This window comes from Mus musculus, chromosome 2 (genome assembly GCF_000001635.26).
Source record: "Mus musculus strain C57BL/6J chromosome 2, GRCm38.p6 C57BL/6J".
NCBI lineage: Eukaryota > Metazoa > Chordata > Mammalia > Rodentia > Muridae > Mus > Mus musculus.
The window spans coordinates 12986215-13000674 of NC_000068.7; the positions used below are offsets into that span (position 1 = coordinate 12986215).

A 14460-nucleotide genomic window follows, 5' to 3' on the forward strand; every position below is an offset into this window, starting at 1 on the left:
TTTTAATGGAGCCCATACTGATACAAACCTTGAATATATTTTAAGTTAAAATTATGTGATGACATTGGCTCCAGAGTCTTTCATTCATGCAACACAGATTGGACCCTGGGGAAAGGAGGTGAGTTTGGGATCCTGGTCTCATGTTTCATGTGCTTGCTAAGTGACTTTCAGTAAATTAGTTATGCCTCCACATCGGTTTGTTCCTATGTCAAAGGGATTAAGAAAAATTATTTGTGTATGTGCAGATGCCCAGGTGAGCATGGAGGCCTGTACTCCTTGAGACAGGGTCTGTCACTCAACATGGCACTAAGATGGCGGTCAGCAAATTTTGCAGTTCTCTTGTCTGCAGCCCCCACAGCACCATAGACACAGATAGGTGTGCTGCCACACCTAGCCTTTTACATTGGTCCTCAGGATTTGAACTCAACCTTTCTTGATTGCACAGCAAGTGCTCTTCCCCATTGAGCCTTTTCCCCAGACAAGAAAACTATTTTAATTCTTAAAGTGTCATGCAAGTATCTTTTTGTTATTATTTATAGTGGATTTCCATTGAAGGTGTGCCTACTTAAAAGGCACACAAGAGAAGAAAAGAAGAATGAAGTCCAGTTAAGCCTTTCACAAACTGAAAGGCATCTCAACTTTTATGGACAAATACTGTCTAATAAAATGAAATTATATTATAATGGCATTTGGCGATTTTGAGTATTCTAAATGCTTTTTGTAGATCTGCCAATATCTGAGTGAAAGGCATCCCTGGTCATGTGCTCTACTCAGCATATTCTACCCACCCAAACCTTCCACTAGTAATTTTTTTCCCTGAAGTGATTTGTCATGACTCTGACACCATTCACATGAAAGGTGACATTTTAACAAATAGGATAGCCGTGTCTATGAGATTTATCTTCCCCGTCCTCAACACCGTCACCCCCTTAACCATGTTCTCCTGAACATGAAAAATGCAGCCTCTTATTGTGCTGTGTGGCAGCTGAAAAGTTCATGGCACAAAGCTCTTCCTCGGGTTTATAAACTATTAGTTGTCTTTTCAAATAAAAGTTTTAATTACAGTTTGCCATCCAGAGCCACTTTCTGGGTTTAGTCTAATTTAAGCAAGGGTTTTTCTTCCTTGTGGCCTTCCATTCCTGTTGTTGAAACCTTAAGTCATAAATAACATTTTAAGTGACATCACTTCTTCCTATGATGTCATCAAACAGTGACTCAACCAGTCAGAGCTGTGAAGTGTGGAAGGTGCTTATTAAAATGTAGATAATGGCAGTTGGAATTATTTTCCTCTTGGCTTTTATCCCCAGTTAGTCACTAACATTGATCACGCTGGCCCATAATAGAATGCCAAAATGAATCTCACAAAAAACATGTAAATTGATATTTTAAATACTTCCAAAGATAACCATAAACCAATATATTAATCTAATGTACCATTCTAAATGATACATTTAAATGAAACTCAAATTTTTGGTAAACATTCAATGGAAATAGAAAATTGTCTTAAAATCTGTTGGCAGTAATTGTTCCTCGTATTTTTTGACATTTACTTTTAATTAATTAAAATGCATCAACTGATATCTACCCTCTCAGTGGTAGCGGAAGAAAAATACAGTCCATGTGTGATGCCCTGGGTTCAGTCCCCAGAACCTTGCCCCACATTAAAGGTTGTTCCAACTTTCCTTTGGGGTAAGGCTATCCTTAGCATTATAGAACATACAGGAGGACAATGTTCACAATTACTTTACGTTGAGGATTTTTTTTTTTTTTGAGATAGGCCTCACAATGTAGTCTACCCAAGCCAACTTGAAATCAATTGTGTAGCCCAGAGAGGCCTTGAAGTCTTCATTCTCCTGCCTCAGCCTTCAATGCTCTGGAAATATAGACATGAGCCACCAGGCCTGACTTCAGTATTAACTTATTAGATTATTGTCACTGGATGATAATAACATATATTTGCTTAAAATATCATCATAGATGTCAAAATTTGTGTTAGTCTATTAAATGAATATTTCTAGTTGAGTTTAGTAATTTAAAGTAGCTATTGGAAACTTTTATAAAATAAATATTCCACATATTCTATTTGTACAAAGTATCCATTGATTTTAAACTGTTCAAGGGGTTGGGGATAAATAAATTACTGTTTTGGTAATTCGTTTTTATAGTGGGCATTCATCAAAACTCAGTTTTTAATCAATTGTAGATACAAATGTCTATTTTTGCGTTGGCTTGCTAACTTTATTTGATCAAGAGTTCGAGGCCAGCCTGGTCTACAGAGTGAGTTCCAGGAAAGACAGGGCTATACAGAAAAACCCTGTCTCGAAAAAACAAAACCAAACCAAACAAAAAAAGAGAGTATATGTTTTCATGGAAAATGCAGCCCATACTTCCTTATGTACTGGCTTGGTGAGCAAGACCGAGTCCTTTTCACAGTTCGTAATCTCTAGGCTCAGGAATCCATAGATCTGAATGCCTGGTGCAGAGAAGGCACTGGACTAGGTGCTTCCCATGCGTTGCAGGATCCAAACTTTAGTTTCTTTTTTTGTGTAATGACATTTTCATGTGGCATAATTATATCTTCAGTGTATTGTGTGCTTCAAAATCTGCTCCTCCCATGTTCTTGGAATGACTTAATTCAACTAGTTAGCTGCCCTGAGTTTATTCTTCATCCCACTCACTGTACTGATGGGCCCCGTGGTTTACTCCTGTAAACCATGTGTGCTGCTGTCTTATTCTGACCAGTGGCATTACTGTTCCCTCTGAATACTTGCTTGCTTCTCTCTATCTCTGGAGTCTGGCCATGCTACCACTTACCCACCTCCTGAAGATCTCCAAACACAGCTTTTCCTATCCACTCCTCTCTTGTTGCCTTCTTTTGTCCCCTGAACTACTGTGAGTTTCCCAAAAGGACTCGATTCCTTAGCCTGCCTCCATAATCTGTTCTCCACAATCAACTAGACACATCTTCCGAAATCCAAACCTGACTATATTCCTGTCCTTTGACTTAAAATCCTTTAGTGAGGACCATCTGCTTAGAAAAAGACCCCAAACATCTTGGTCCCTGGTGCTGACCTCATGCTCTATATGATCTCCCATAATTCCCCATAACTGTTTTAAGTGTCCTGAGCCTCCAGGCTCTCATACAAACGTGGCACTCTAGGGTGCTGTCTGATTCCACTCCTGGTGTCTACTTGGAAGAATATTCCATCAGTATGCAATTCATCAAAGCTTTCCCAAAACCAGTCAAGATGCCTTTTGTTTTCTTGCTAGCCTCATTCTTAGAAGTACTGTTATCACGATTCTTTGTAAATTCTGTAAAACAATTATTTGTTTAGGTGTTTTTTTCCCTTTATAGATACTAAATTTTTCAAAGGACCAGGCTGTGTGCTATTTGTCTTTGAAAGTCATTAATTTCTTACTAATTGGATAGATGAATGGATGTTTTACTGGGCATATGGGTAGATGGATAGATAGATGGATAGATAGATGATTGGATGGATGGATGGATGGATGGATGGATGTACTTTGCATCTAATAAAATATTGCCTTACATTAAAGAGCAATAAGCTCTGTTCTTAACTCTTAACAGATGTTCCTCTGTATTATGCACCTCTTATGCAACACCTGAACCAAGTTTTATGTAAATGAGATACTTCAAGACTCAGCTCAAGTGAATCCCTTCCTTCACTGTTTTCATAATACCTTGTATTTTTCTGCATTATAAAAATTCTGAAACACTTCATCATAATTATTACTTTAAAACATCTGTCTTTTCCATAGATTTTAAGTTACTCTGGATCACTTATCTTAAAATTTTAAGACTGTTAGAATAGAAAAGAATATAGAATTATTCGTGGATATAAATTATGGGATGAGGAGGACTGGTTGAGGTTAGCAAATGACCCTTTGTGATAACTAATGGCTGGAAGATTTGAGATCTCACCTGACAGACTTCAAGTAGAGTCCATTTTTCCAGGGAACCATATTGACATTTGTCATTAACCCTTCTTCAGATGAAAGAAAATCATTTGTGCAAACAAAACTGCAGTAACACAACTCCAGTCACTGGAAATCATCCAACTAACTGAACATCAGTTTTACACAGGAAAATGACATTCAAGGAGCAGTAGGTGGGTGAGCCTGTTTCTCCACAGAGTAAGAGTCAATGGCATGGAGCAGGGCTTCTCTGGTGCTGCAGATATTCTCAGCATTCATGAGGCTGTTAGACCAGGACTCCTGAACACAGAGCAGTCTGAGTTTCTTCACAACACCACTGGTACTGCTTATCTTTTTGAAGATTTGTCTTTTCAGTCTGTATAATGGAGATGTGTTTATTACATACATTTTTATCAAATGCCTATGTTATAGTTTGGATATGCATGTTCCTTCTAAAGGCTCATGTGTTTGATCACCATGTGTTGAAATCATTGGAAAGTGATAGAGTCCAGGAGCGTAACTTCACCCATAGTCTATTGATGACTTTACTGCTGGATAGACTGACAGAAGATGGTAACTGATTGGAAGAAATACGTTCCTGGGACATTTCCTAATGAATATATCCTGTCTCTAGACCCTTTATTTTTCTCTCTGTGTTTCATTCTATGATGACAGACAGCAACAGTGTGAAATGAATCAAATTATAAAGAATTCGGGTCCACCAGATGTAGTGGCACACACTTTTAATCCTAGCACTTGGGAAACAGAGGCAGGCTGATCTCTGTGAGCTCAAGGCCAGCCTGGCATACTTGGTGAGTTCCAAGACAGCCAGATCTACATAGTGAAATACTGTCAAAGGGAAAAAAAAGAGGAGGAGGAGGAGGAGGAGGAGGAGGAGGAGGAGGAGGAGGAGGAGGAGGAGGAGGAGGAGGAGGAGGAAGTGGAGGAGGAGGAGGAGGAGGAGGAGGAGGAGGAAGAGGAGGAGGATCTTAGTTATGAAGATAGTGAGTCCACAGTCAGGAGGATATATTTCCTTGAAACTCCTCTTCTGTGAATACTGAATGCCATGGTGGAAGCACTTAGCAAGACAAAGATCTTCAACTCATGGCCATGCTAAGAGTGGAAGAAGAAGGGATTGACATCCCAGTATATTCCTTGCAAAGGCATCACCACAATGCCTAGAAGACACCCAGAGACTAGAAGGCCTCCTGCCGGGTTCTACTTCTCTAGACTTCTACTGGAGGTCAAGCTCTAACACATGAGCTTTTGGGGAGCATGCCCTTGAATCAAACCATAGCAGAGTTAACATTGATCGAGGTAGAGAAAGATGTGGGGGCAGCTAATATGGGTGGTACATCTATCACAAACAGCCATCTTGTCTAGCCTGATGAAAGTAGATGCATTTCAAAGGAATGTAGAGCGATGTGAGACTCATGAAAAGAAAGAAAGCAATAGTCGTGTCTAAGGTTCCTTCTCCTCCCTTGAGTGTGTCTAAGATAACTGGAAAGGATTAATTTTACTATTATTCTTACCATATTAATTATGCTCCTAACTGGGAATTAGAGTGCTCTATAAGCTCACGTTTTCTTCTCTTTCCAGAGCTTTCCCATTCTTACCTATGTTCTCCCCTTTGGTGTTTATATTTTCCTCACATAGTTTAAGGATGGTGTTAGGGAGAAATGAGATGTCATGCTTAAAACTGACAAATGCTATGTGTGCATGAATTCCATATAGTTCCTAGTTTTTCCATTAAGTAAATAAATAATGGCAATGGGACAAGATGCATACATAGTGATGTCTGAGAGAATGGCTTCCAACTTTGAACTGCATTTAGTACATTAGTACATTACATTGGCTTCACCTATCCTGTTCATCCGTGAATTCAAGAACTGATAGAATTGTGGAAAACATTAGATAAGATTATAAAATAGCACAGCTGTTGGGGAATACACATCTGGATATTCCTGAACATGTATGCTCATGCATGTGAGGCCAGAAATCAATCTTAGATGTAATTCCTCAAGGGTTGATCACCTTGCTTTTTGAAGCAAATCTTTCTCTGGAACTTGGCGCTTGCCATTAGACTAGGCTTGATAGATGGCAAGCTCCAGACATCTGTCTACATCTACCTCTTCAGCCCTGGATTACCAGCATCTGCCATGATGCATGACTTTTGATGTGATGCTGGGGATCAGATCCATATCCTCATGCTTGCTCAGCAAACAAGGCACCAACTTGAGCTACCTTCCCAGACTGTAGGTTTTTACTTTCAACTGGTACTAAGACTAAAGATTTTCCTGTGGTTCCAACCTACTGCATTTTTTTATTGTTGGTGTTTAAGTATATGCCTTAATACATCACTTAAAATGTACAAAACTTCATTCCAGAGCATTGGGCCAAAAGAAAAGGGGGAAAGGGGGAATATTAGGAATGGAAACAAGAGTCTAATCTGACCTGTCCATGCCTCCATTCCCCTCTGGCTTCCCCATTCAGTAGCTTGCCCATGTTGTATAATTAATTCTGATTTGATTCAAAAGACAAAACACTAAACTTAATTGTTTCTCCCTCCAGTTATTTTAGTTGTGAGTATTTTGTTTTTAAGCATGGTTCTTTGGGGAAAACAGAATATGTTTACTACAGAAAAACATATATTCCTTTAGCTTAGTAATTTTGGAAGCATGAGTTTGTCTCCATGGTAAGAAGGTGGGAAAGGGGGTTGTATTAATAAAACTTAGCACAGTGGCAATTCACATTTCAAAGTATAAAGAAAAATTTCCCTAGCCATGTTCCCTCCTAAATCAATACTGTGAAACTGTGATAAACTGGTGAAAAGAAGAAAAAGGAGCCAGCCATGATAGCTGTCCGGTCTACTCCCTGGAAACCCCGAGGGAAGCAGGCAGGCACCTCTTGTACATGTGGTTCATGGAAACTTCACTGATCGTCCCATTGCTTGGGAGAAAGGCTCTGTAAATACTTCTGATTGCTTAGCAGTAGATTCATAGACGTGTAATCATGCACTAATCCTTGGATCCGGGAGTTGCCAGAGTGTGTAAGAACCTACAAAACAAGGATAATCGGGCATATTTATTTTCTCTCTGGGCCAAGTTTGAGCCCCCAAGCAAACACTTCTGTTCTCTGGGATTTTTCTCTAGGCGTTCACACCATGTTGAATGGAGTTTCTTTCTCTGAGTTATTTCCCACACTGCACTCTGTCAGGATGTATTCATCCTTTCCTGTTTTTTCCACATGTGATTGAATGTCTACAAAGTTATTTGGGGATACTATAATGGATCCCTTCTTAGCTGTTATAATCTACATTTCTTGAGATATGTTACTCTGCTCTCTGATGCTTTGTCTGTATTCTCTGCTTCTATATTCTCCTTGCCCTTCACTTACATGGCTGTGTCATAGAATAGAGAGACGTTTAATATACTGATTAATTTGATAAAATATTGACAAGTAATAAATTTTATTTCAAAATTAATCATCAGAGAACATACGCATATATGTGAGTGGTGTATGTATGTGGTCATTTGAGTGTGTGTACATATTGGGCAAATGCATGTATGGACACGGGCATGTGGAGACCAGAGGTTGATGTTAAGGAGTTTCCTCAATTGCTTTCCATCTTATTTTGTGAGACGTGGTTTTTCACCAGAACTGGACTTCATCAATTCAGGGAGGCAGACTGGCCACTGAGACATAGGGCTCTATCTTTGCTTCTCCCCTCCCTGCCCCCAGGTCTGGGGTTACAGATCGTCTGTATCAGGACTTCTTTGTTGCTGGCCATCTGAGACCTCATCCTTCTGTTTCAAGTACTTCACAGACTGGTTCCTCTCCCCAACCCCCTAAACATATTAATCTCATGAATATTGCCCCTTTGAAATATGTTGGAATGATACCCACATACACTTTGAAATTAATTTCAGAACCATTTTTCAAGAAAATCACCCTGCTGCCACCTTGCAACAAGAGCTTCCTGATTCAGCCAGATTGGCATTACTGGTCTAACTGGTCTGGCGAGACCTGATATCAAATATCTTTGATAGCTTCAGGATAGATACAGGCTAGTAAAGATTTTTAGAAGATGGAACATATCCAAAAAAAATTCTGTTGGAGTGTTATAAAATTCTGCTTGGATAATATCTGAAAAATTAGTGTAAGCATAGAATTCCTAAGGACTTTAGAATGGTAAAATTATTTTGGCTAGATAGGTTTCCATATTTCTGGTAATGAATTGACCTTGTTCAGTTGAACTTGAACATAATAAAAGTCACCTCATAGGGGTTTTTAAAATGATATTTATTTATTTATTTAGTGTCTGTGTGAGCATGCTCATCCCGTGGAGAACATTCAGAGTTCAGAGGGGGCACCTTGTGCAAATCCGTTCCTTTCTTATACCACGTGCATTCTGGGGATTAACCTGAGGTCAACAAACTTGGCAGCAATTGCTTATGATACCCACTGAGTCATCTCTCCAGTTCCTAAAGTTATATATATATATATATACTTATTGTATATAGTTTATTACACATTCACAGCATATATACACATAGAAAATATGCTTTTAATAACATCAATGTCTCTTATTGTCTCTAGGACTATATTTGATAAGAAAGAGCTGCTGGAGTTTGCTCAACTTGGCTGCTACTTGGAATACGATCTCTTTGGTACGGAACTCCTTAATTACCAGTTGAGCCCAGATATTGATATGCCTGATGATAACAAAAGAATTAGAAGGTAAATATTCCGAGTCTTTCACCACATTCCCTTTTGCCAGCCCTTTTGGCATGTCATAGCTGGGTGAGTATTAGCAAAGATTTGGAACATAGTAAGCAGGCTGAAGCAGCATTGGTAGAGAAAATTATGTCTGAGCTGGTCCATGGAGAAAATCTCTATATATTATTTCAAGAACAAAATGAGTCATAGTAAGTAGGCTCGAGCTAAGAAGAGCCTTAGATGTTCCGTGCAGATGGACAGCTGAAAAGAAACAGATAATACCCCGTGTTTGCCATGAGAAGAGCAGAATAAAAGCCATTTCCCCTTTTACCTGTAATGAAATCCACTCTTCCTTCCTCAGGCTGATCACACTAAAGCCAAGGTTTCCTACAACTGATATTTAAAATGCTTTATTAAAAGTATCCATTAAAGTGGTGATTATAGCTAAATGATGAAATGTCATATATGAACACCATACAGCGTAACCTCCCAACATTGTTTAATGAGTAATGAGGAAAACCACGGCTGCAATCATTTTCCGATGGAGTCAAAGATAGCTAGCTACATTGTTTGGTCTTGGTAACAGGATGGCGTGAAGACTGAAGATTAAATAAACCAAGATGGGAAATCTGAAAGGAGAAATACATCTGAGATTGGCAAAGAAGACTTTAGTTTAGGAGTATCTAAGTACTGTTATTCCTAAAATAATAACTAACATTGGAGCATGAAGTTCAGAGCATCATCTGGGCTGAGACATAGAGTTGACTTAATCAGTTTCTAGGAGATTGTTAAATCTTGAGAATAGATAAGATCATTGAGAGAAGAAAGAAAAGAGAGACACAGGGACACAATATTGAATAGACAGCCAATAGCAGTGTCTTGTGGACAGGTAGAAAGATTTTCAAGCTGATACTGTCAGGGGAAATGTGATGAATCTCAGTGAGAAAATAGGCTTAAAGTCAAAGACTTGAACACCTACCATATGCAGCAGATCTCAGGAAGGACCACGGCTGAAGGTTCAACACTGGATTTCAGATTAAGAGACTCATAATCAGTAAGTGTGGTCTAGTCGAAGGCTTGAGGGAAGAATAGGAGCTGAGAAAGGGGTGGAGCATGTGAAAGCTACACAGTAAGGCAGTGGAGAGAAGAGAGGTGAGGCCGATGCTGGAAGACAACAGGTAACCCAGGGAGGCTGATTCCAAAGTTGGACAGTTTCTGAAGCTGAGATGGGAAGTTGGGAGGGACAGAGACAGAGAGAATGGGCCCAAGAAAGAAAGCTAATCCACAGAGATTGATATAGAATTTCTATAAAATAGACTATGCAGTTTTTATAGGAATGTCTGGTACTGAATATGGAAAGATTAAATGAATATTTACTCAAATATACTGAAAAGATAAGCAGTATCGACCCAGACTCCTAAGGAGACAAATAGGTGGAAGCCGGGGATGCTTAGAAAGGTAGCTGAGGGAAAGCAGAAGGCAAGCAATGTTGTTGGTATGGATAAAGACCTTAGCAAGAAGATCAAGAACTGGGGCCACATACCTTTGTGTTTTCCAATCTTCCTGCAAGGCATACATGATTGTTTCCCTAGGAAGGAGGACCAGATGAGAGGCAGGATCTTGCCGAGGTCAGGACGAACAGGAACAGTTGTGGGTTTGATGCGAGTTTCTTAGACCTATGTGAGGCTGGAAATCATGGCTGCATGGCTGTATGATTTACTGACCATTTAGCCAAAAGATATTTTTAATATTGATGATAGTGTTCACGAAGCATTGTGGGTAGATGCACTAAATGAGAACTCATAAAGAAATCTAGGATTGGGGCTTTTATCTGAAAGGTGTAGTTGATAGCCAGGGGAACAAAGGAAGGGTTGGAATGAAGTTTGGAAAGTCAAAGCTGGAGGTAAGGCATATGAAGAAATATGTACATACTTAGGAATGACGTAATGAAAAAGTTGTGCTAGAAACTTTAAGAAGTGAATGAGTATATGTGTTAGAGCTATTAGAAAACAGAAACATGGGGAACGGGAGGCTAAGATGTCAGGAACAGAGATCCTGTGATAACAAGGACAGAAGTGTAGGATCTGAGAAGGAAACTATTGGGATGGGAGTAAGAAACACTAGACTTGAGAACGGACGCCCATGCAGAGAGAGAGGTAGCACGAATCGGACATGTACACAGCAGCATTGAGGGAAATACCCGAAACCCGTGCCTCTAGCAAAGAAGCTGAAGGCTGTTCCCTGAGGATGGTGACCTTTGATATCTTTGTGCATTCCTAGACTAGGACGTATTGACATGTGTCTACAGTGATCTCAGTAATAGTAAAATCTGATTCCATTTCAGTGCCACTAGGTTGAGAGGGCCGGTTGCTACATTTTACATTAGTTGTGTAAAGTGACACTTATTCCACAGAAGCAAACTGCATCCTCAATCTGGCCAATGAAGCTGTCTTACTTGTTTTTGATACTTGCATAAGTTCTTTGGCAAACAAATTCTTTTGCCTCTTTTTGTTTCCTTTTATGTATGTCTGTGTAGAATGCATGCCTACAAGGCACGTATGCACATGTCAAGGTCAAAGGCCAATGGTGAGTGTCTTTCTTGCTAGCTCTGCACCTTATATACTGAACAGGTCTGTTGCTGATCCCAAAGCCTGCGGATTCAGCTACTCTAATTCGCCGACCCCACTTTCCAAGGTTGGCACTACATGTGGACCACTTTATGTGCCCACCTTTTCTATGTGGGTGTTGAAGATCTGAACATTTGCTCTTCGTGCATATGTAACAAGTGCTTTGCCTGCTGTGCCATCTCCTCAGACTCTGTGGCTTCTTATAGTTGATTTCATATCGTAATTTTAATTTCCACGGTCAGGAACACCGTTAGGACAGACAAACAGGTTTCTCTAAGGTCCTACCAATTTGTGCCACACCCATAGGTGAATCTTTTTTTGTCCACAGACTTGGATTTTAAAATACTGCGCTGTAGTAAGTCATCATCCTTCATTATCTCAAAACAAAACAAGCAAACGTGGTGCTAGAGCAATGGCAATGCAGGGTTCTGTTGGAAAGTGTTGGGTTTGGTTCCCAGCAAAATACACACACACACACACACACACACACACACACACACCAATTGTTTTTTCAAATAGATCTTCTATAAGTCTTTCATGATGAGTGTCCTCAGTATAATTTTAATTCAGTTTGGAGATGAGAGTTTCCACTCTGGAGCTCCCTTTAATTCCTGAAGCTGAGTGGGGGTGGGCCTTCTGCATCACTGTGCCTTCTGTGAGGCGACCAGGCCTTCTGGAACAGGAAAGGGGGCTGGTAAAGGGGGACATGGTGGTGGGAAAATGCCTGATGGCTTCCCAATTAATCCTTCTTAACTCCTTTGGGCTATTAATTTAAAAACAATAATTAGTTTTGGTTATTTCTCATTGAGCCAAATGTAAGCACTTTAAGTATTAAATATTGAATAATATGTATGTGTATGCATAAAAAAATATATGTATAGGCTGTAAGTATGCTTGTGTATTTCTTGCTTAGTTGTTCTTAAATCAATACCATGCATTTGTTCACTGTACCTAGCTAATGGTAACAACTGAATGGCTTTTGGGGTTGTGTGTGTGTGCCCAAGCCCCCCTCTCCCTGTGAGTTGAGCACTTGCTTTTCATTGTTCATCCATAGTCTTCTCACAGCTATGGGAGTCTGCAGTCTCCAAAATGCAGGAACATAGATACACGCTTCTGCCTACCTCTGGTTCTCAGCACCAGAAATTCTGTGTCTAACACCTGTTTTCAATCTTACGCTCCATTTCTCAAATCTTATTATATCTCTGCCTTTTTCACACTTTGGAGTCTCTCTCTAATATTTGTTTGCAAAACACGAACTCATTTGTAATGCTATAATTGCTATGATTTTTTTTGTCTTCTCGTCTGTAGTGGTTCCTCCCTTCTAGCAGCTTCTTTGTAACTCCCATTCTTCTGCATGATGCCATCCCCTGAGAACCCTTGGCATAGGCATGTCCAGGCACATTCCAATGGTCAGCATATGATTCTGTTTCTAAGTCATTTCTCTTCTCCTTTTCTGGGGTAGTGTTACAGTTTTGTAGGGTTCTTATTTTTAATTGCAACAATTTTATCCATCATACTCTCTCCTACAACTTCCCAACTTAAGACTATTGTGTGTCAAGGTGGAACAAAGGTATGTCACAGGAATTTGTCTGACCATATGTTATCACAGAAATGATGTATCAAAGTCCTCAGAGAAGCAACTACTCTACCACTGAGCTATGTCCTGAGCTTGAAGAGGAAATACCCCAGCTTTTCCTTTGTTATTTTGAAAACAATAACAACAACAAAAGAAGTCTGAAATAGCCCAGGGTGGTCCCCAAGTGGCTGGAGGCCAATGGTGAGCCTGGAGTCCCCCTTTGCTCCAGCTCCTCCAGTGTCAACCTCCGGAGTGGGATTGTGTGCCTCCACCACTTTTTCTTAGGCAGTGCTGGAGCTTGAGCCCAGTGCCTGTGGTACATTAAACCTGAGTGCTACCTTGTTTGCTGAGCTACATCTGCACTACAGTTCTCAGACAATAAGAGAAGATGTAAAACATTGAGAATGCTCAGGAAAATCAATCAGACAGCAAGAGCACCCCGAAAGCTGCCCTTCCTGAACATTCCATTCTGTTCATGTTATTCCGAGGTTCGGAATGGCACAGGTTTCCTATGAGGCTTTTCCCTTTGTATGGAAAATGATCATTAAACTCCCTTAGCTAACACCTGAAATATAGTTTGTTAGAAAGTAACTACAGACCAGGACTCCAGGACCAGTTTTAAGAAGCCAAATAATGGCATAAATGGTGTAAATAGGTGCCATACAGCTGTAAAACAGACATGGTATCCATGTGTGCCTGTGAACTCTGTTTCTTTACTGAGCACCCAAATTAGATCTTCTTTCTGGCACTTACATTCCTTTGACCTTTAAATCGGCCTAGTATTCAATTGTAACTTATTTTAAAGGTTCTCAGAGGGCAGATTTTCGTGCCTTGGATTTTTGTGTGTAGTGTCCCGTGAGTATCACAGTAGTTATTAAACAGGACTTGTGCCTGAGAATACCAAGAAATGCTCTATCTGTCTATTAAAACAGAAGACCTTTCAAATAGTCAGCTCCCAGAGACGAGCTTGATCCATCCACCTACATGCATGTGATACTCTTGATGCTCACGAGATTTTGTATATAAGCATCCCAAGGAAAAACCATCATTTGCAAGTTGTACCTCTGACATCAAAGGCCCACAGTGGTCAGGGACAGACACTGTCCAGAGTGCAGACATATACAGATGGTGGCTGTCAGGAGGTGACTCATGCTGCAGATTACAGCTCTTAACTAGGCAAAGAGGATTACATTTTTTTTTCAGCTAGGGAGCTGTCTTTTAGTTAACTGACTATAGATTTAAAGGAACAGCTTGCTATTTTAGCAGCCTTTTGACAAGGAAGACAAAGATCTTTTGGTCAGTTTCATCTAATGTTAAGGGACTACTACTAAGTCAAAATTCCTGCAGACTTCAGAGGAGCATATGGCTCGAATACAGAGAACTTTGCCAGACCATTTCCATTGACTGTATTTAGCACATACTCTGCACTTGGAAATCAGCTGACTTTACTCATCTGAAGATTCCTTTTGTTTCTATATTTTAATCACAAGTGCCCAGTGACTTGGGTTGGGGGGAGGGAGAATCAACATTGAGCCTACGATGAGCATTTTAGAGAGAGGAGACACTGTCAGAGATATGACTCGGTAGAAAGTTCTGTGTGCA

At 40.0% G+C, this 14460-nt stretch overlaps 1 protein-coding gene across 6 annotated transcripts in view; it reads left to right on the forward strand.

Annotated features, from left to right (window-relative positions):
• The window catches only part of Pter (phosphotriesterase related), a 79418-nt gene that overhangs the window by 62178 nt on the left and 2780 nt on the right, over window positions 1–14460 (forward strand). For 5 of the 6 annotated variants that reach the window (XM_006497401.2, XM_006497402.2, NM_001305437.1 and 2 more), the window contains one exon: window positions 8536–8676. In XM_006497401.2, the coding sequence (XP_006497464.1) occupies window positions 8536–8676 (141 nt within the window). The remainder of the gene's footprint in view (window positions 1–8535; window positions 8677–14460) is intronic. The other variant, NM_001305436.1, reaches the window with a different exon arrangement.